Below are 20,760 nucleotides of genomic sequence, written 5' to 3'. Positions count from 1 at the left end.
TAGAGGAGTTAAAAAATAGAGGAAGTCAATAGAGGGGTTAGAAAATAGAGGAAGTCAGAGAAGCGAAAACGATCTAGAATTGGTTGATGTTTATATATGAGGGACCTTTAATAGAAAAAGAGTCCCATTACAACGTTTGAGTATCCCACAACTCGAAAATACCCCTTGTAGAATTTTCAAATGAAAGCCAACAGGTGGGAGCCAAAGCAAGAAATATGGGTTATTCCACCTGAGTGAAGACTCATTGCACTATGTTAAAAGGGATTGCAATTTTTTTTTTTTTACAATAATGACTAGCAGCCAGGGCATATTAATGACCGCTCAATTTCACAACTATAACCCTTGGTTATTTTTCTTCAGCAAACCTCTTGACTAAGTAATTTATTCCCATTGGTGCTGCAACCTCCAGTCTAGTTTTGTATGGGAGTGCCTGTCTTCTTAACATAGACCGTCCCTCCAACCAACTGACTGAAAATAGCAGATACTGATCCATGATTCACTCTAACAGAGCAAGTAAATCTACCAGTAAACCATTATGACATGACAAAAACTGACACAAACAGAGTTGTTTGGCTACAGACTGATTTGTTGTCTAGTCAAGATCCACTGAGAAAAGGTTAGTTTTTAGGTTGACAAGAAGCTTTTCATGGAAATGAAATGCCAGAGCCTGTTGAGCAATGTTTTTTGCTTTTATTCTAATCAGACTAGCATGGCTCAGCAAATCTGGCCATGGCATACTTTTCACGTACTTCAGCAACAGCAAGTCACCACTGACCGAATAGGGTATATCATATTCAACAAGAAATGAGACAAGCCTTGCTTAAATAGTAGTCTCCTTTTCGTTTTTGGAAAAAGTGATGAACAAGTGGTAGAGTCTGAGAAGAAAAAATAATTCATGTATTTTGATTAACCCCTGACAATAAAGGTTACAGATGGGCTGCCCAATTGAACCTTAAAACAGCCTAGGCTACATAAAGGAATAAGTGGTTTATAACCTGCTTTCTCTGGACAGCCCCTCTGCAACTTTGCATTCACATTTGATTTGAATGAATAATATGCAATAAGAAATCAGTTAAAAATTAAACAACAGATAATTTTCTAAATTTTGGAATGCATTTTCTACAGGAAATGAGTGTTAGCCTATATTTGAATACAGTATTAGGTTATAAATAAAGTATTTGCTCTTGGGATCACGTTAATTTCTAGCTTGAATTCTCGCGAGTTCCACAATAACCTATCGATCCATATATCATTAGAAGTAGAGCACAAACATTTGTCCCTTTTCCCGTACGGTGACATCACTTAGTATATATTCAGTGATAAGTCATTTAGCGGTATAAATGCGCTGATCAAAGAAATTTCGCGGTATAATTGCGGTTTGCAGTATAATCAGAAAAAAGTGCGGTATTTATCTCCAAATTGCGGTATTATACCGCAAAATGCGGTATAAGTGGCAACACAGCCTGTAAATTGTTCTTTTTTTGAAGTAACAGTGCACATTGTTTGTTGTGATTTTGTAACGACAACCTGTCTAGCTTTTTTCTAGGGGGGGGGGAGGGGTATTTAAGTAATTGGTCATTGAGGACTGAGCCTGGACCCACAGTGTATGGGTTCACACCAACATAAAATTCAAAATTAAAATTAACACTGGTCTATCTAGACAAAAAGAGTTGTTTTTTTTTAATTCTAGTTGTTTTAAGTCTCGGAAGGAGAATAGAATAAAAAAAGAGAGACATATTTAAATTGCTAATTTTATGTTATTTTTGGTTATAATTTTGACAATTCATTTCCAGCCCCCCTCCCACCCTGATGGTATCATATAGACCAAGGCTATATAAAAAACTAACATAATAATTGATGAAAACTGATTCATAAACGGATAAAAATGAGGGAGAAACTAAGGAAATATGATTCATTGATACAAGCTGCATATTATAAAGCTAGAATATCATAATTTTTTTTACCCGGTACCCCCCCCCCTCGTGATACAGCCTTGATAGTGCAATATATACTATAGAGTTTAATGTAATGTACAGAGTTATCCACAAAGTTAAAAAGTTTAATAAAAGGTCCTGTGCTAACGCAAATCTCTGCTTGGTATTAAGGAACATAGAGTTCAATCTCAGCTGCAGCAACCCCACAGGGCCTCATTCCAGTGATGAAATTGCGCAAAAGTGTCCCCATAATCATCTAAACAAGAAAATGAAGAAATTAATTCAATTCTGAGCATTAACTTTCCTTGTGAAGTCGACAAATATCGGAAAAGGAGTCAAGCGAAAGATCCCAATAGGAATTATGCGGAATCCTGAAGTGTATTTCCTAAGTAAAAGGCAGGTTCATAGTACGTTCATAATAATCTAAAATATAATCAACCCCAACCAAATTGCCAAGAAGTTTATAAAACTTTTGGTTTTTATTTTTAAATGGTAAATGTTGTTAGTAATCTTGTTGGTGGTAATTTTTGTTGTTGGTAATTTGTTGTTGTTAGATGGTAAACTAGCATTTTACTTACAAATTGGTTAGACAAATTAAAGATAAGGAAGAATATGACCAAGTACCTCCTGAATGCAGCAGCGAATTTATTGCTATGGAATTATATGCAACTTGGCGTAAACTTTGTGGACTTGGTTGTGGATTACTACTAGATTACAAGAAATGGCAGAAGTATACGCTGATGTTGTTTCCTTGAAAGTTCTAAAATTAAAATTCAATGATAATCATTTGTTAACACTTACCTTAGCGAACTCCTAATGTACTGGAGCTAATTTTCCATTATTTCATAACACTCAATAGTGCATTAATAATGTACTGGTGCACTGGTGCTAATTTTCCATTTTTTCCTAACTCTCAATAGTAAATTACTGGTGCACTGGTGCTAATTCTCCGATGCTAATAAACTAAGAAAGTTATTCAGCCTGAGTAGAGTCTTGTTTGAAAGTTACTTTTCAGATTGCAGTTTTAAATGAAAACTTGAAGTTTGTCACTAATTTTGTGACATTGACATTGGTCCTACTTTTAGTACAGAATTCTTGAAACGGTGTTACATGATAGGGCTACGTAGGGCTATGACATTGGTCCTACTTTGTGTACAGAATTTTTGAAACGGTGTTAGATGATAGGGCTATGTAGGGCTATATTGAGAGAAAGGTGGAGATGGCTAGGATACGTTTTGTGGATGAAGGATGACCGATTGCCAAAGATCGTTCTTTTTGGCCATCTATCTAGGTTCAAACCAAAAGCTGGTCGTCTCCGAATTGGGCTGGAAAGATGTCGTAAAAAAGGAATGTATGGAAAGTGGAACTTGTTGGGTACAGTTAAAGAGGGAAGCCTTGAATAAATTAGGATAGAGAAGGAATGTGCGCAGTTATATTGAACTCAGGCGGCTTAGTGCCACACTGAGTTGTAAGTAGTAGTAGTAGTTTTACCTCATATATATATATAAAAAATAATCTGAAAGAACGTGTCATTCATATAGAAAGAAATTATAATGGACTGCTTGGCTTAAAAATTCGAATTATTTTGAACCAATTTCCACAATGTCAATAAGCTGAAACTCTGGTCGAAGTGACCAATAACAATTATCTATGTGGTTTATGAGAAGCTTTATTCGCCAACACCATCTGAGCCGATGATAATCGGTTACAAAACTAAAAATCCGTCTAGACAACTAGTTACTAAATTTTGTGAAGAAACTTTGTGAAGAAGTTTTTTTTTCTTTTGTGTGAGTATTATTCAGTCTTTATAGTGACCCTGGCTCGAAAATCCATGGTATCGACGCTTTAAGTTTTAAAAAGCGAGTTAAAAACTTTCATTTGAAAAAAAAAATGTTATTTAGTTTCAGTCCATTTCAATACCATATCCAGAGTTATCCTAATATGGGAGTGGCCATTCCCTTGTTGTCTATTATCGTGGACAGCACGATTTGTAAACCATTTTTTTCTATACTACAAGAACATCGTTTATTCTTTCTTATGCTCATAATATACACCCCGTACGAGAATCCCAGGCGCCTAGCTTCTACAAGAAACAATCAAATGTAAATTGTTTCCCTTCTGAAGAATCCCAATTTATCTTTTCTACGTAGAAAGAAACATTTCAACTACGTAAAAAGAATGTTTCGCAATAAGAGATCCTTAAGCCCATTGTCCAGTAAGATTATACGCCCTCTACTTAATTAGGCAAAGCAATATTAGAAATAAAACTAGAAATATATACAAATGTAGATGTTACCATAGAGACTCAGGAATATCATTAAGTATGACGTTCGGTGTATACAAGGAATCCATCATTTCATGACATCCTTTTGCTGTATATACATGTACAGCAAAGAGAACAAACCTTTTTATGAATTCGTCTAGTGCACCCACGTGCTTACCATGCTTTAATATTTTGACTTTATTTTGTGTTGTTACTTCTAGCATCTCCTACTTCTAGAAGTAGGATCGATTTGATCTACTTCTAGAAAATCCTACAGCCTGAAAGTAAATAATATTCAATCTACCTATATGAAATCCTCATTGTGAAGTAAACAGGGACAGTAATAGAATTTATTTTTAGGGAAAGGAGACTGACGAAACTTGGGCTCCGCTATTGGTATTTTCACCCCCTCCACCTCTGTAATTAGTGTAACTTTCCTACTGTAATTAATGTAATTTTCACACCATCCACCTCTGTTGTTAGTTACCTTTCATAATCAGAAAGGGAGCAGGTGTCCCTTTACCCCCCCCCCCCTGGACGAAACGACAATTTTGACACGTCCAAATTGTCAATGTGATCCAATTTATATGAAATACATCTTTTTCACAGAACGATGCATCTCTGCACCATGCACCACTTACATTTGGATTTACCAACGACTTCAGATTTCTTTCAGTAAAGTCCCATTTGTTTAATAATAAAAACAGAAACTTCTTAATAGTCATAATATGCAAAATCCTTGCCATAGATACTATCCAAGGAAGAAATGAGACGTACCAAAAGTAGCTAGGCTTTGAAAGTGCTTTTCTGAATGCCCTTATGTAAGGTAGTCATGTATTTTAAGCGTTAATTTCCTTTTCTTTTTCCTCTTTTCCCTCCTCCTTTTTTCTTCTCCTCCTCCTCAGTTATGTGGTTTCGTAAATTCTGACGGGTGATGAAATTATACGTGCACAAAACCAACACATGTATTATTTAGACAGGCAACCCTCTCCTCAAGGCTAAATTTTGTTTATCTTCTGTGCAAGGCCGTGCCCAGGGGGAAGGGGTAGGGGGTATGACCCCCCCCCAAAAATGTGTGTCTGACTCGTAAAAAAACGTAACAAAAATGAATCTAAAAAAAAATAATTATGCGCTTTTTGAGGTTTTTTGCGTAACCCACCCCCCCCTCCTAACAAAATTTTGGGTATGGCCTTGCTTCTCTGTATACTTTCATTTGTTTGTTGGTATGTAGTTCAAATTAAATCATGAATCTTGCACGATATCACTGTTCTCCCGTCATTTAGTGGGAAAGCCAGAAAAGCCTTGAAAAGTGGCTATTTCAGGTGGATTTTTTTTTCAAGAAACAAACAAATTGAAATTGAACAAATTTCTCTTTGCACGGGTGCAGTTGTTCCTTTGCCCAAGGCTCTTAAGGCTCTTAAGCAACGCCTTAAGGCTCTTCGATACCTTAAAGCAGTGGTTCTCAAACTTATTTGAACACTGTACCCTTCTTTACCGACAAGATATTTTAGTTACCCCCTTTCAGTTACCGGTACTAAGTAAACTATAGCTAAAATATAAATAAAACTGCCAGTCTCAAAGTTACAGAGTTGGTTTATTTTTTTGTTGACCCAACGTGTACCCTCTAAAAAATTATGCGTACCCACAAGGGGTACGCGTACCACAGTTTGAGAACCACTGTCACATAGAATCATCCTGTCATGTCCATATAAAAGCTTTTTTAGTTTATGTGGCCAAACTATTCAAAATTACCTTGGCGGTCTCGCCATGATATGTATAGCATTGATATGTGAGCCGAATAATCGACACTTAAAGACTAAAATCCGACACCTACTTTCCCGGGAAATTATATTATAAAATATTTAACATCTCCCGTTCAGTGCCAGAGATAGAGATATTTCAGATTTAATAAAACCTAAAACATTAGAAAGCTTGTGGCCGAACTATTTAAAATTGACTAGGCGGTCTCGCCATAACATATATAGCGTTGAAAAGAGATCCGAATAAGCGACAGAAGACTAAAAGCCGACACCTATTTCCCGGAACTTTTATAAAAAACTGTTTAACATCTCTCGTTCAGTGCCAGAGATAGAGATATTTCAGATTTAATAAAACTTAAAACATTAGAAAGCTTGTTTAAATCATTAGAAAGCTTGTGGCCGAACTATTTAAAATTGACTGGGCGGTCTCGCCATAAAATGTAGAGCTTTGAAAAGAGATTCGAATAAACGACAGAAGACTAAAAGCCGACACCTATTTCCCGAAATTTTTTTTTAAAACTATTTAACATCTCTCGTTCTGTGCCAGAGATAGAGATATTCGGATTTAATGAAACTTAGATCATTACAAAGCTTGTTTAAATCATTAGAAAGATTGTGGCCTTACTATTTAAAATTGACTGGGATGTCTCGCCATAACATGTATAGCTTTGAAAAGAGATCCGAATAAGCAACAGAAGACTAAAAGCCGACACCTATTTCCCGGAAATTTTATAAAAACTGTTTAACATCTCTCGTTCTTTGCCAGACATAGAGATATTCAGATTTAATGAAACTTGGATCATTAAAAAGCTTGTTTAAATCATTAGAAAGCTTGTGGCCGAACTATATAAAATTGACTGGGCGGTCTCACCATAGCATGTATAGCACTGAAAAGAGATCCGAATAATCGACAGAAGACTAAAAGCCGACACCTACTTTCCCGGAAATTTTATTAAAAAATACTTAACAACTCCCGTTCAGTGCCAGAGATAGAGATATTTCAGATTTAATAAAACTTAAAACATTAGAAAGCTTGTTTAAATCATTAGAAAGCTTGTGGCCGAACTATTTAAAATTGACTGGGTGGTCTCGCCATAACATGTATAGCTTTGAAAAAAGATCTGAATAAACGACAGAAGACTAAAAGCCGACACCTATTTCCCAGAAATTTTATAAAAAGTGTTTAACATCTCCCGTTCAGTGCCAGAGATAGAGATATTTAAGATTTTATAAAACTTAAATCATTAGAAAGCTTATTTAAATCATTAGAAAGCTTGTAGCTGAACTATATAAAATTGACTGGGCGGTTTCGCCATAACATGTATAGCCTTGAAAAGAGATCCGAATAAACGACAGAAGACTAAAAGCCGACACCTGTTTCCCGGAAATTTTATTAAAAACTGTTTAACATCTCCCGTTCTGTGCCAGAGATAGATCAGATTTAATAAAACTTAGATCATTAGAAAGCTTGTTTAAGTCATTAGAAAGCTTGTTTAAGTCATTAGAAAGCTTGTGGCCTTACTATTTAAAATTGACTGGGCGGTCTCGCCATAACATGTATAGCATTGAAAAGAGATCCGAATAAACAACAGAAGACTAAAAGCCGACACCTACTTTCCTGAAAATCTTAGAAAAACTATTTAACTTTTCTTGTTCTGTGCCAGAGATAGAGATATTCAGAATTAATGAAACTTACATCATTAGAAAGCTTGTTTAAATCATTAGAAAGCTTGTGGCCAAACTATATAAAATTGACTGGGTGGTCTCGTCATAACATCTATAGCTTTGAAAAGAGATCCGAATAAACGACAGAAGACTAAAAGCCGACACCTATTTCCCGTAAATTTTATAAAAACTGTTTAACATCTCTAGTTCTGTGCCAGAAGTAGAGATACTCAGATTTAATGAAACTTAGATAATTACAAAGCTTGTTTAAATCATTAGAAAGCTTATGGCCTTACTATTTAAAATCGACTGGGCGGTCTTGTCATAACATCTATATCTTTGAAAAGAGATCCGAAAAATAGACAGAAGACTAAAAGCCGACACCTATTTCCCGGTAATTTTATAAAAACTGTTTAACATCTCTCGTTCTTTGCCAGCGATAGAGATATTCAGATTTAATGAAACTTAGATCATTAAAAAGCTTGTTTAAATCATTAGAAAGCTTGTGGCCGAACTATTTAAAATTGACTGGAAGGTCTCGCTATAGCATGTATAGCACTGAAAAGAGGTCCGAATAATCGAGAGAAGACTAAAAGCCGACACCTACCTTCCCGGAAATTTTATTAAAAAATACTTAACAACTCCCGTTCAGTGCCAGAGATAGAGATATTTCAGATTTAATAAAACTTAAAACATTAGAAAGCTTGTTTAAATCATTAGAAAGCTTGTGGCCGAACTATTTAAAATTGACTGGAAGGTCTCGCTATAGCATGTATAGCACTGAAAAGAGGTCCGAATAATCGAGAGAAGACTAAAAGCCGACACCTACCTTCCCGGAAATTTTATTAAAAAATACTTAACAACTCCCGTTCAGTGCCACAGATAGAGATATTTCGGATTTAATAAAGCTTAAAACATTAGAAAGCTTGTTTAAATCATTAGAAAGCTTGTGGTCGAACTATTTAAAATTGACTGGAAGGTCTCGCTATAGCATGTATAGCACTGAAAAGAGGTCCGAATAATCGACAGAAGACTAAAAGCCGACACCTAATTTCCCGAAAATTTTATTAAAAAATACTTAACAACTCCCGTTCAGTGCCAGAGATAGAAATATTTCAGATTTAATAAAACTTAAAACATTAGAAAGCGTGTTTAAATCATTAGAAAGCTTGTGGCCAAACAATTTAAAATTGTCTGGGTGGTCTCGCCATAACATGTATAGCTTTGAAAAAAGATCCGAATAAACGATAGAAGACTAAAAGCCGACACCTATTTCCCAGAAATTTTATAAAAAGTGTTTAACATCTCCCGTTCAGTGCCAGAGATAGAGATATTTCAGATTTGATAAAACTTAAATCATTAGAAAACTTATTTAAATCATTAGAAAGCTTGTAGCTGAACTATATAAAATTGACTGGGCGGTTTCGCCATAACATGTATAGCCTTGAAAAGAGATCCGAATAAACGACAGAAGACTAAAAGCCGACACCTGTTTCCCGGAAATTTTATTAAAAACTGTTTAACATCTCCCGTTCTGTGCCAGAGATAGATCGGATTTAATAAAGCTTAAAACATTAGAAAGCTTGTTTAAATCATTAGAAAGCTTGTGGTCGAACTATTTAAAATTGACTGGAAGGTCTCGCAATAGCATGTATAGCACTGAAAAGAGGTCCGAATAATCGACAGAAGACTAAAAGCCGACACCTAATTTCCCGAAAATTTTATTAAAAAATACTTAACAACTCCCGTTCAGTGCCAGAGATAGAAATATTTCAGATTTAATAAAACTTAAAACATTAGAAAGCTTGTTTAAATCATTAGAAGACTAAAAGCCGACACCTGTTTCCCGGAAATTTTATTAAAAACTGTTTAACATCTCCCGTTCTGTGCCAGAGATAGAGATATTTCGGATTTAATAAAACTTAAAACATTAGAAAGCTTGTTTAAATCATTAGAAAGCTTGTGGCCGAACTATTTAAAATTGACTGGGTGGTCTCGCCATAACATGTATAGCTTTGAAAAAAGATCTGAATAAACGACAGAAGACTAAAATCCGACACCTATTTCCCGGATATTTTATAAAAAGTGTGAAACATCTCTCGTTCTGTGCCAGAGATAGAGATATTCAGATTTTATGAAACTTAAATCATTAGAAAGCTTGTTTAAATCATTAGAAAGCTTGTGGCCAAACTATATAAAATTGACTGGGTGGTCTCGTCATAACATCTATAGCTTTGAAAAGAGATCCGAATAATCGACAGAAGACAAAAAGCCGACACCTATTTTCCCGACAAAAGAAAATACAAGAAAAACTAAAATGAGGAAAATTATATACACAGAGTAAAAGAAAACAAAGTAAAACTGTGACAATTTTGATATTTTGGGGGGACGGCTCCAAAGGACTCCTTCCAGGGTACGTGCCTAATCTACATATACTTGAACTCAAATACACTTACTTTTATACTAATTGTTAATGTTAATTGGAGTTTCTTGTTAAATTGTATATCTTTTTTACTTAATTGATTAAAACACAGAAGATTTAGTGCTACACTATGTGCTAAAAACCAGACAGTTCTTCTCCATGGTAATTCCAAGGTAATTGACAAAGCGAAAGGCCATATCTCAAACTTTTAATTTTTTTTTAAATTAGGAAGTGAAAAATGCCCTATAGCTGTTTTTTATCGTTTAATCGTATTCGCACATTTAACTCATTAGAACACAGTTGAAGCTAGAGAATTACAAGAAGTAGCTAGAATACTGATAGTTACGGGGAAGCTAAGGAGGAAGAACTAGCGGGGGGGGGAGGTTACTGTCCTTCCGTTAGAAATTCAACTTATACTAACTTTGAACCACACTTTTTTTGTAGGAGTGCAATGAGCCTCCTAGAGGAACCGACATACGCCACCAACGCATACGACAAAGAAGAAATTGGACATGTTTTGGACATAAATGTAAGAATAGAAAAAAAAGAGCACCTCTTACCCAAAGACCACCCAATCTAGCATTATGAAAAAATTGAAACAACATTATTCGGTTAGAAAATTTAAAGCTCATAACTGTTAACTTAGACGTAATCTGTTCGTTCCACAAACAGCTTAAAAATGTCATACTCACTCACTCATAAAACTATAAAATCATGAGATTCTCCAGTTGTTTTGAAAAAAATAACATAAAAAAGCGGACCACGAATACATATCCCGTTTACAACAGGTAATGGTAACTAAAAACAAGACGCTCTAAGTCTTTTGAAATCGTAAAGTACAACAGTTTTCTTTGTTTTTTGTCTCCTGAAAAATTAGGGAAAATACTGGACAGTCTGGCAACAAGCCAGAAATCAGTGTAGCAGAAATAGATAAAAGCGTCAAAAAGAAATATATTTTAATAGATTTATAGCCCCCAACGTCTAAGGAGCTTGAACTCAGGAGCAAACATTTCAAAGACTTCATTTCTTTTGTGCTTCATCTTTTTTGGAAGTTGTATCTGACACAAAATAACATATTGGTAGGCACAGATGCATATTGGTAGGCACAGGTGCATATTCGTAGGCAAAGGTGCATATTGGTAGGCACAGGTGCATATTGGTAGGCACAGTGCAGGTGCAACAAGAAAACTGGCAAATTAAATGGAAAAAACAGTGCCATTCTAGAGTAACAACCAATGTTTTCAATTAGTGTAACTGCTTAGATGTCAGAGACACGTCAAAGAACTAGGCTTTGGAAACATTGCAATATTTTAGAATAGAATATGTTCTATTCATTACAATAGCTGGAGCTAGGATGAGCATGTCATGACACAAAAAAGACCCAAAACAAGGATAAAAAAATATAAAAAAAAACAACAAATAAATAGCAACACAAAAAATTAAGGCAGCAAGTGCTGCTTCAAGGTCAATAAATTAAAATGAATCAATAAAAAAATAATATAAAATTAATATAAGTTAAGAATTAATTTTCACGGTTAAAACAGTGTCCGTGTATACATAATATATCAGAATTTTAAAAATATAAGTGATTGATACATTCAAAAACACTCACAGGCAAATACCTGAAATAAACTGCAAAAAACATTAAATATTTGTCAAGATAATATTATTAAAATACCGAGTAAAATAAGCAACAAATCATTTCCAATATCCCTCGGTACTAGAGGCTAGGTAAGTCATTAACTGTGGACAATTCTTTTTTATTTGTCAGAGTCTAGTGACTGGTCCTTCAGTAGGGGGGGCTCTCAAGGCTGGGTAGTAGACCCCGATGAGTTGGGGAATTCAAACAATTTAGTCCAAATCGATATGTCAACTCATATCTAGGACTATCAAGTGAATCCAAGTTGAGTAGTTTTAGTGCATCATCATATGTTGAGTAGCTATGTCCGAGTATAATTTTTACAGCTCTTTTTTGTATCATCTCAATCCTATCTGATTAATCTTTTGTCAAACCCAGATGCCAAACTGGACATGCATACTCAAGAGAAGGTCTAACGTAGCTGCAGTATACAGACTTTAAAATCTTAGTTGGCATACCAAATCTCTTAGGTTGGAAAATGAATGGAAAAGTGAGGCACCTTTTTTAGTCAGATAGTCAACGTGCGAGTTCCATCTTAAATCTTCGTCCAAAACTACTCCAATTGTTTTAACAGTTTTCTTTGTCGGCAGCAGGGAAATAAGAGAAGAGTGGTTGTCGACCTTTACGAAAGCAAGTCATATAAGAGCTCTTAGTTTGGCTGACCCTCAGTTTGACCTTTCCTAATTCAGCTTTTAGGTCATTAAACATTCTCGGCAAGTCAGACGGTTCAGTAGTCGGAGGGCTTAGTTGCAGTGATAAGTCAGTTTAATCATCAGCATTTAAAACGCTCACAAACTGTTGCGAACTGATTGGACATAGCTGATCACAAACTGATTAAAAGCAATTAGAACCGCAAAAAAATATGTAAAATCCAAATGGCTCATGATCAGGGAGTTGGACTCACTGATACCTTTTTTAAAGAAAACTAGCAAGCATACGTACAACAAATGGACGGGCTTCTTCTTCTTCTTCTTCACAACCTTGGCTTCTTCATCAACTATATTATGGTCGACACTATCAAAAGCCTTAACTATATCAGCAAATAATGCATCAACATAAGCCCCATTTTTTCTAAATAATTAAGGATGGTATCCAAGAATGCAACCAAATAATGAACAGTACTATGTCCGGGTCTAAATCCAAATTGTTGGGAATCTATGGTATCTTTTATGTCCTCAAATAAACAATAAAAACTAAAACTTTCTAAAACTGTTGAAAGAGGCGTTGTTTTTTTAAATCGGCCTCATATCAGTAATATTCTTAGGGGCCTTACATTTGGGGATTGGGGTAACATATGCCTGTTTAAAAAATACTAGGGATAGCATCATAAAAAAACTATGATCATAAATTGCCGTTAAAGGAGTAGATAAAAGATTAGCACACGTAATAATCAATTTAATTGGTATCTCACTTGGATAACTACATTTACGAGGATCAATTGCCTTCAACTACTTAACAACTGAACTTATATCTAGGATAGGGATATTTGAAACTGACTCATTAGGTGGTAATATTGTTAGTCTCAGATGAATTTTATAAATTGATGCAAAAAATTCGTTAGTCTCATTAGGTAGCAGGGGTTTACCGTCATTATCTCTAACTTCAACTTTGGTCAGTTTTTTACCGATAATATTCAGAACTATATGATGGAAATTCCTTGGGTTGGATTGATATATATTGCTTATTATTATTTATCCATACTGCTTACGTGAACATTTTATTTTGTAGCCTACACAATTGTATTTCTTATTCTTTTGAAATCTTCCTCAGGTCCAGTTAAATACAATTTCATTCCTCAATTTTATCAGGTCCCTAATATATTGAGCAATCCATGGTTTTTCATTAGATTTCTCTTCTTTTTTTTTTGGGGGGGGGGGGGGTATTTCAGAGTATTTTTCAAACAGTTCCCTACAAAATGAACGTTTTAACTAATTTAATTTGTAATAAATGCCATCTAGATTATATGTGTGCCAGTGGCTTCAACTGAGGATGAGGAGGGACATGTGCCCCCTACATTTCCCCACCCCCGCTGTTTTTAGTACCTTTTTGGGGGTATTCCCATTAAAAAATGGCCTTTTCAAAATTTTCATTAAAAAACAAGTTTGCCCCCCTCCCCAGATTTCGAAAATACATCCCCCTCCAAATTTTCCTGAATTGACATCACTGATGTGTGGATATTTTTTTTTCAAATATTTCTACGTAGAATACCGACTAAGGTAAATTCTCTCTCGCCAAGGTATTTCGAAGGAAACACTGGCCCTTCGAAAGATAGGAATTGACAATATTTGTCTACAAATTTTATTTTCTAGGGAAGGGGAGGGAAGGGTATTGAAATACTTTGAAAATGTGCTTTTTGGGTTAGATACACTAATGTCCCTATATTTTAATGCCTTTCCAATTTCTGCGTTTTAACTTAAAAAAAAACTGCTTCAAGAATAAGGATTTGGAGAAGAGAAAAGGAAAATACTAGAAGGCTGACAGTTCATTGCAACATAAAGACGTTTGACTAAGATGTACCCACTCCTCCTCTGACTGCTCAATTAAAAGTTAAATTTTTTGTGGAATTCCCACTTCCTTTGAATATGTTCTTCTATCTTCTTCTCGTCATTTAAATATTTTCTATTTGATGGGGTCTTTTTTTTCGTTCGACCCCGACTGGCTTAAAATGCTCCATTTTTCACAGTAGATCCTCCGTGACATTTGTCCTAATCGGCTTAACATGTCTTTCATTACAGACCTAGACATTAGGCTAGACTCTTACTAAAATGAGCCATTGAACAGCTCTCTATGATGTTCCAGTGCCCTGTAGCAGTGGGAAAAAAGAAAGAAAAAAGAAGCACATTAGCGCTCTTCATGCAAAAAAGTAATTATTATTTGTTATTCAAGCCAGTGGAGTGTAAGTTTCTTGAATAGGGTTTTCGGTCATTGCAGTTCCAAAGGTGTACTTTTCGTTCAATCCGACGCCATTTTTAGGGGTTTCAGGCAATTCTGCGAAACAACCTTACCTTTTCAAATTAAAATTTAGCTATTAAGACTAATTTAGATAATGATTACCATTCCCGAATCAGTTAGAAATGACAATTTTTTCTCAAAGGCTGACATTTTCTAAACACGGGTTTAAATTTTTGGTTACTATGGGCCGTGTTTTGCCCTTTGTTAGGTTGCAGCTACCGCTGCAACCATAATACTTCTAGGCTGTATTTTCCAGCGACAGCTCTACCCACAGCGACACTAAAAGGGTAATTAATTGTGGATCGTCGCTGTTACGTTTATATGTCGTACCCTATATTTTCACCCTTCTGGTATAACTGCCAAAAACCGTTTGCTAAGCAGTTCTCAAGGGGAAATTATCACGTATCAGTTGATCGAAGGATCAAAGTGTGATTTAATATGCATGTTCTTTCTAATTGAGGCTTTGAGAACAACTTAGCAAATATTGTTTGGCAAGTATCTCAGAAGAGTGAAAATGTCACACATGCCATTTAGAAACGAAAGTAACGAAATGGTACGGGTATTTCCAGTTTACTTGCAACACAGATGATTGAACCTTTTGCACTTGAGTTGTTGCCACCTAAATGAGCAAACCAGGGTAACAACCGCCAAACATCAGAGAAATTTCTCTCCTCTTCTCGAAGCGCCCACGAGACCATACTCCTTGCTTTATATCGAGTGTGACTTTAAATTTGAAACGAAAGGGTTTCAGGAAGTCAGAAACAAATTCAAAAGATTATTTATAAATGTATATAATAAAACAGTTCACTGTAATAAGCCGTTAGTAAGGAGCAGCTCGGCCCAATAGTGACCGAAACTCTAAAAAAGGACTTTTGGTAACAATTAATACATCAAAAGAATTGGTTGTTTATGCTGATTTTAAGTATATAAAATTCATTAAGCTTATTATTACCCACCAGAAATTAAGATCTTGAAAAAATTTGCCTTATATTCGAAAAAGAGAGGGAGGTAACCTCAAAAAGACAAGTGACCTTAATGAAAATCCGCCATCAAGTTCAGCATATCAGAGAACCCTACTGTAGAGGGTTCCAAGCTCCTATCCACAAAGGTATGCTTTGTCTGTTTGTTTTTTTCCCAGGGGTGATCGCATCAAACTGATCGTCCTAAAATACCAGGAGAGGATTTATTTTAACGCAAAATAAAGTCCTAGTCCACTTTTTAAGCAACCAAAAAGATTATGTCACAAGATCAAAACCGTATAATTTGAAGAAGAAGCTTTTTTAAAGTTCTAATAAATTTTGCATAGCGAGTGAGGAATTCAGGAGAGGACGGTCTCCCTCATATATAGAATAATTCGAGTTCGTTTTAAGTTTTAATGTTGCTCTTTACTATCAGTTGACTTTTTTTTAATATATGCAAGAGATTAACCTTGCCTCATAGGCTAGGACAGAAAAAAAAAAAAAAAAAAAAAATACAGCCAATTCATTTAGTGAGTTCTGGCAGGCTCTAAGCTGATGGTTATAGATGAATTCTTAAATTTTAAGAGGAATATCAATTGATTTGGCGTTTCTTTTTAACTCCCCCGAAACAGGACTTCAGAATGAGGAAATGGAAAATAAACCCTCCACCTCCAGAGGAGATGAGATATATGAGGCAAGAGCAGGTGATACTCCAAAATCTCAAAGAACAACCCCAGAAAGCCCTAATGATGAATCCTCAGGAACTAGTTCTACTGAATCCGACGATGAGCCCCAAGACGCACAAAAACAAAAACCTACTTCGGCTATCAGCATCTAAGCATCTTAAATTTTTGTAATTAAAGCATCTAATCTAATCTAGATTAGATTATGCATCTAAGCTAGATTCGGCTATCAGCATCGAGACCATCAGCATCTAAGCTGATGGTTATAGATGAATTCTTAAATTTTAAGAGGAGCATCAATTGATTTGATGCTTGAGCATCTTGATGATGCTCAATTGATGATGATTTGAGCATCAATTGATTTTTCTTTGAAAGCTGAGTAATTTTTGTGAACATCTTGAGAAAAATATTTTAGATGAGTGCGTAGGGTTCCTTAAAAGTAAGTTAAAAAAGTATTTGTTAGGTCGAGGCTCATAGTTTTTATTTATTCTTTTTTCTCACTATTATATGAATCGACGAGAGATTGGTCATCTTTTTGTGTGCGTTTTTTCTGCGTGTTTAGTTAAGTAATAGTTAAAAAGTTAGTTCTATGTACCCGCCCAGTCACCAGTGCTTTTTGTACCTTTGTAGGGGCGGGTACTAGCAGTTTAGTTGAATGATATTTTTTTTTTTTTTTAATGAAAGGGAACTGAACTGAACAGATGAAAATTTTAAGCTGAGAGGGATTGACACTCTAACCTTAAATTTTCTAAACTTATTCGATAAACAGTATAAAAAAAACAACAGAAAATTCTTTCAAATAATCAGTTTCGGCGCTTAAGAGATTACTGAAAACAATATATACGTATATAATAAACAATCTTTTTTCAATGTACTATGTGTAAAGAATGAATAGTGAAGATCCTTACCTAAGTTTAATCCAATCTTCATAATTTCCAGACGCCATAAGAGTTTCCAGTTCATTTCTCCCTTTATAAGGAGGGGGTCGATCGTTAATTTTTTGGGGTGTGACTTCCAACACACCGAAAGGGATATACCGATGGAGGAACGAAATCCATTCAAGCATGAACCGACGAGTTGTTTCAACACCCTTGAAAAGTAATTAAGAAATAGGATTAGCTTAAGTGCAACCGAAAATAAAAATCAAGATTACTGTTCAATACTGTGCTATTGAAAATGTGCTTTAGTTCTATTTGTTTGATTTTGTGGCGTGTTTTGGCAAGCCAATCCCATTATTCCTTAAACGTACGTCAGAAAAAGAAACCAGAAAGCCCCGCCCATAGTACCCAATCCAGTATTTACCCGTTGCTGCTATGTCAAATTTTGAACCAGTAAAAATAATAATGCCCGTGCCACATCATAGTCACATCTATTGACAAAGAAAGCCAAATATCATGAATGACATGGCAATTTTCTTGATTCTAGCGTCACACTTGTATTTAAAAAGCAAAAAATTAAAATTGCAATAAATTAGTTTAAAGAGTTTGTTTGAACGTTGAACAATGTTCAACTCGAGAAATTACGAACGGCAAACATAATTGGCGTTTTAGTCGTGTGTAATTTTGATTTTATCGACAAGTGTGACTATAATGTGGCACGGGCATAAAAGATTCAAGACTCATTTAATAAAAATAGCTGTCGTAGTTACGGCTGACACCGCAACTAAATTATGCTACCCTTTACAACAAGTATATATATATATATATATATATATATATATATATATATATATATATATATATATATATATATATATATATATATATATATATATATATATATATATTATCAAATCACTTAGCTGATTCAGGAATGGTAATCATTATCTAAATTAGTCTTAATAGCTAAATTTTAATTTGAAAAGGTAAGGTTGTTTCGCAGAATTGCCTGAAACCTCTAAAAATGGCGTCGGATTGAACGAAAAGTACACCTTTGGAACTGCAATGGCCGAAAACCCTATTCAAGAAACTTACACTCCACTGGCTTGAATAACAAGTAATAATTACTTTTTTGCATGAAGAGCGCTGATGTGCTTCTTTTTTCTTTCTTTTTTCCCACTGCTACAGGGCACTGGAACATCATAGAGAGCTGTTCAATGGCTCATTTTACACAGTTCTTCATATGTTGACAAAAAAAGTATCGTCTTTACGAAATGAGATTAAATCATTTTGAATGTAGTTTAACAATTGCTATTTCTTACATCATTTGTAGTCAAAAATTTTATTTTTAAGTTGAATAAAACGCATTCACTACTATACTGCTTCAGTTGGGTTTTGAAATTGATAGTCGACAGATTGTTTCTACAGCTGAATCGTAAGTTTGCAGACTGTTGTTTTCTTTTTCTGTTTTTAGATAAGATTTTCTTGATGTTTAATACACAATTGTTGAACGCCTGATAGATTAAAGAAAATTCAATCTTCTTTCTGAAAAAATTTAATCTCCCCCCCCCAAAAAAAAAAACAAACAAACTCTTATATTGAGACAACATTTTGCTAAAGACTAAGCTATGTACATGGTTGGGTAATTAAAGATTGAAACGGAAGTTACCACAAAAACATGATTCATAAAAAAATTATAAATTATTGCCTATAGGGGGGGGGGGGATAGGGGGCTATCATTTTTAAATGATATTACCTCATTTTTTTTTTAATTGGAAGCAGGGATGTCAAAAAGGTAATTATTTTTTTCAATTATAGTGGAGACGCAAGAAAATTATATCAAATTCCTTGGAAAACCATTGAAATATTTTGAAAGACCCACCCTTTACTCATACCCTCATTTGTTTTTTCAAGGAACACTGAGCTGTTTGACGTTATTTCGCGTGTTTGTTTGAACCATATAGCGACCTAATTAATTATTAAGTAAATTATTTTTTTTAATGTAAAGCTGAGACGTTATCCTATCAAGGTGGTATCCACCGGGGGGGGGGTTGGGATGTATTACATTTAAATGATAATATCTTGAATTCTTTTTTTGAAAGCAAGGATTCCAAAAAGTTATTTTTTTTATTTTAATTTAAAGCAGATACGGTTTCCTATCATGGTGGTATCCAGAGGGGGGGGATTAGGGAGGTATTATATTTAAATAATAATAATATCTCAAATTTATTTATTTTTTAAAGCAGGGTTGCCAAAAAGTTGATATTTTTTTTTAATTTAAAGCAGAGACGGTATCCTATCAGGGTGGTATCCAGAGGGGGGGGGGTTAGGGAAATATTATATTTAAATGATAATATCTTGAATTTTTTATTGAAAGCAGGGATGCCAAAAAATTAATTATTTTTTTAATTTAAAGCAGAGACGGATCTTGTAGAACATTAATGACTGCTTTAAAAAAATAAAAAAGGGAGTGCGAAGGACGATAAGAGAATTTTAAAAGAATAGGACAGTTTGGTTGCTACCAGTAGCTACTAGGTGGAATATCCTATGAAAGTGTACTGTCAATGAGTAGAGAAAGTAAATTTGTAAATTTAATCTGTGATTTGAGAAAGACTGCTGAAAACATTAATGTGTGCTGTCAACATTGATCGCGCCGGCGGCGCGCCGCCGACATCTTAGAGGCGATGTGCCGGCGGCACGCCGCCACTGCTGTTTTTGGACCCGCCGCCACCGGTCTTCCCTCATCGGCGCGGCGCCGGGGTCTAATCCCGGATACCAGTGCAGGACGGGGATCACATATCTTCTCAAGTTTACACCGAAGTGCTAATGCCGGCTTAGGACCGGACAGCAAGAAGTCCCTGGGACCTCCAGTATGAATAGAGGCTTTATGGAATCCTTGGCAGATCTAGGTCACAACATGGTTTTCAGCACTTAGCGATGCTCTTCTATCAAAAAGAGTCGAAATCCTGCACAGACAATGCTCAGTGGTTGTATATTTCAGTTTAGTCAAAATTAACTTATTTAATTAATTTAAAGAAATTAGAAATCAAGCAAATTAAGTTTCTCTTTATCGGATTGACCATCAAAATAACAATATTTTGGCTACAATTCCAACAGGGTATATTTCAGTTTAGTCAAAATTAACTTATTTAATTAATTTAAAGAAATTAGAAATCAAGCAAATTAAGTTTCTCTTTATCGGATTGACCATCAAAATAACAATATTTTGGCTACAATTCCAACAGGTGTCATCAGAGAAGAATAGAAAAAGTTAAATAAAAAACCTGAAATAGTTTACAACCAAAAATTCAATTAGCTAAATAGTTCAAATAAAATTATTTTTCAAACCATGAAATCCATTCAATAATTAAATAGTAGTCGTATAATCGAGCCATTAATTAAACAAAATAAATAAAAAATTTATTAAATCAACTAAACTAAATAAACCATTAAAGAATTTAAATTTAAAATGGGAAAAGCCTCAGTATTATGACTGACAAAATTTAGGGTCATCTACAAGTTTAGAGGTTGTTTAAAGTCATGAAACTTTTTTAAATTGGTTTAAAAAAATTGCTGGTTTAAAAATAAGCAATGGGTAATTATTG

At 34.8% G+C, this 20,760-nt stretch overlaps 1 protein-coding gene across 6 annotated transcripts in view; it reads right to left on the bottom strand.

The window, feature by feature from the left end:
* Positions 1-20,760, bottom strand: part of Dus3 (Dihydrouridine synthase 3) — a 122,198-nt gene that overhangs the window by 7,057 nt on the left and 94,381 nt on the right. For 3 of the 6 annotated variants that reach the window (XM_089085659.1, XM_089085655.1, XM_089085654.1), the window contains exons 11-12: positions 17,186-17,367; positions 2,559-2,694 (exon numbers count right to left, since the gene is read on the bottom strand). In XM_089085659.1, the coding sequence (XP_088941785.1) occupies positions 2,586-2,694; positions 17,186-17,367 (291 nt within the window). In that variant the 3' untranslated portion in view covers positions 2,559-2,585. The remainder of the gene's footprint in view (positions 1-2,558; positions 2,695-17,185; positions 17,368-20,760) is intronic. The other 3 variants (XM_089085656.1, XM_089085660.1, XM_089085657.1) reach the window with 1 other exon arrangement.

This window comes from Artemia sp. Qi Xiang Cuo, chromosome 3, assembly GCF_049724085.1.
Source record: "Artemia sp. Qi Xiang Cuo chromosome 3, ASM4972408v1, whole genome shotgun sequence".
Taxonomy (NCBI): domain Eukaryota; kingdom Metazoa; phylum Arthropoda; class Branchiopoda; order Anostraca; family Artemiidae; genus Artemia; species Artemia sp. Qi Xiang Cuo.
This window is presented reverse-complemented; position numbering and strand designations above follow the sequence as displayed.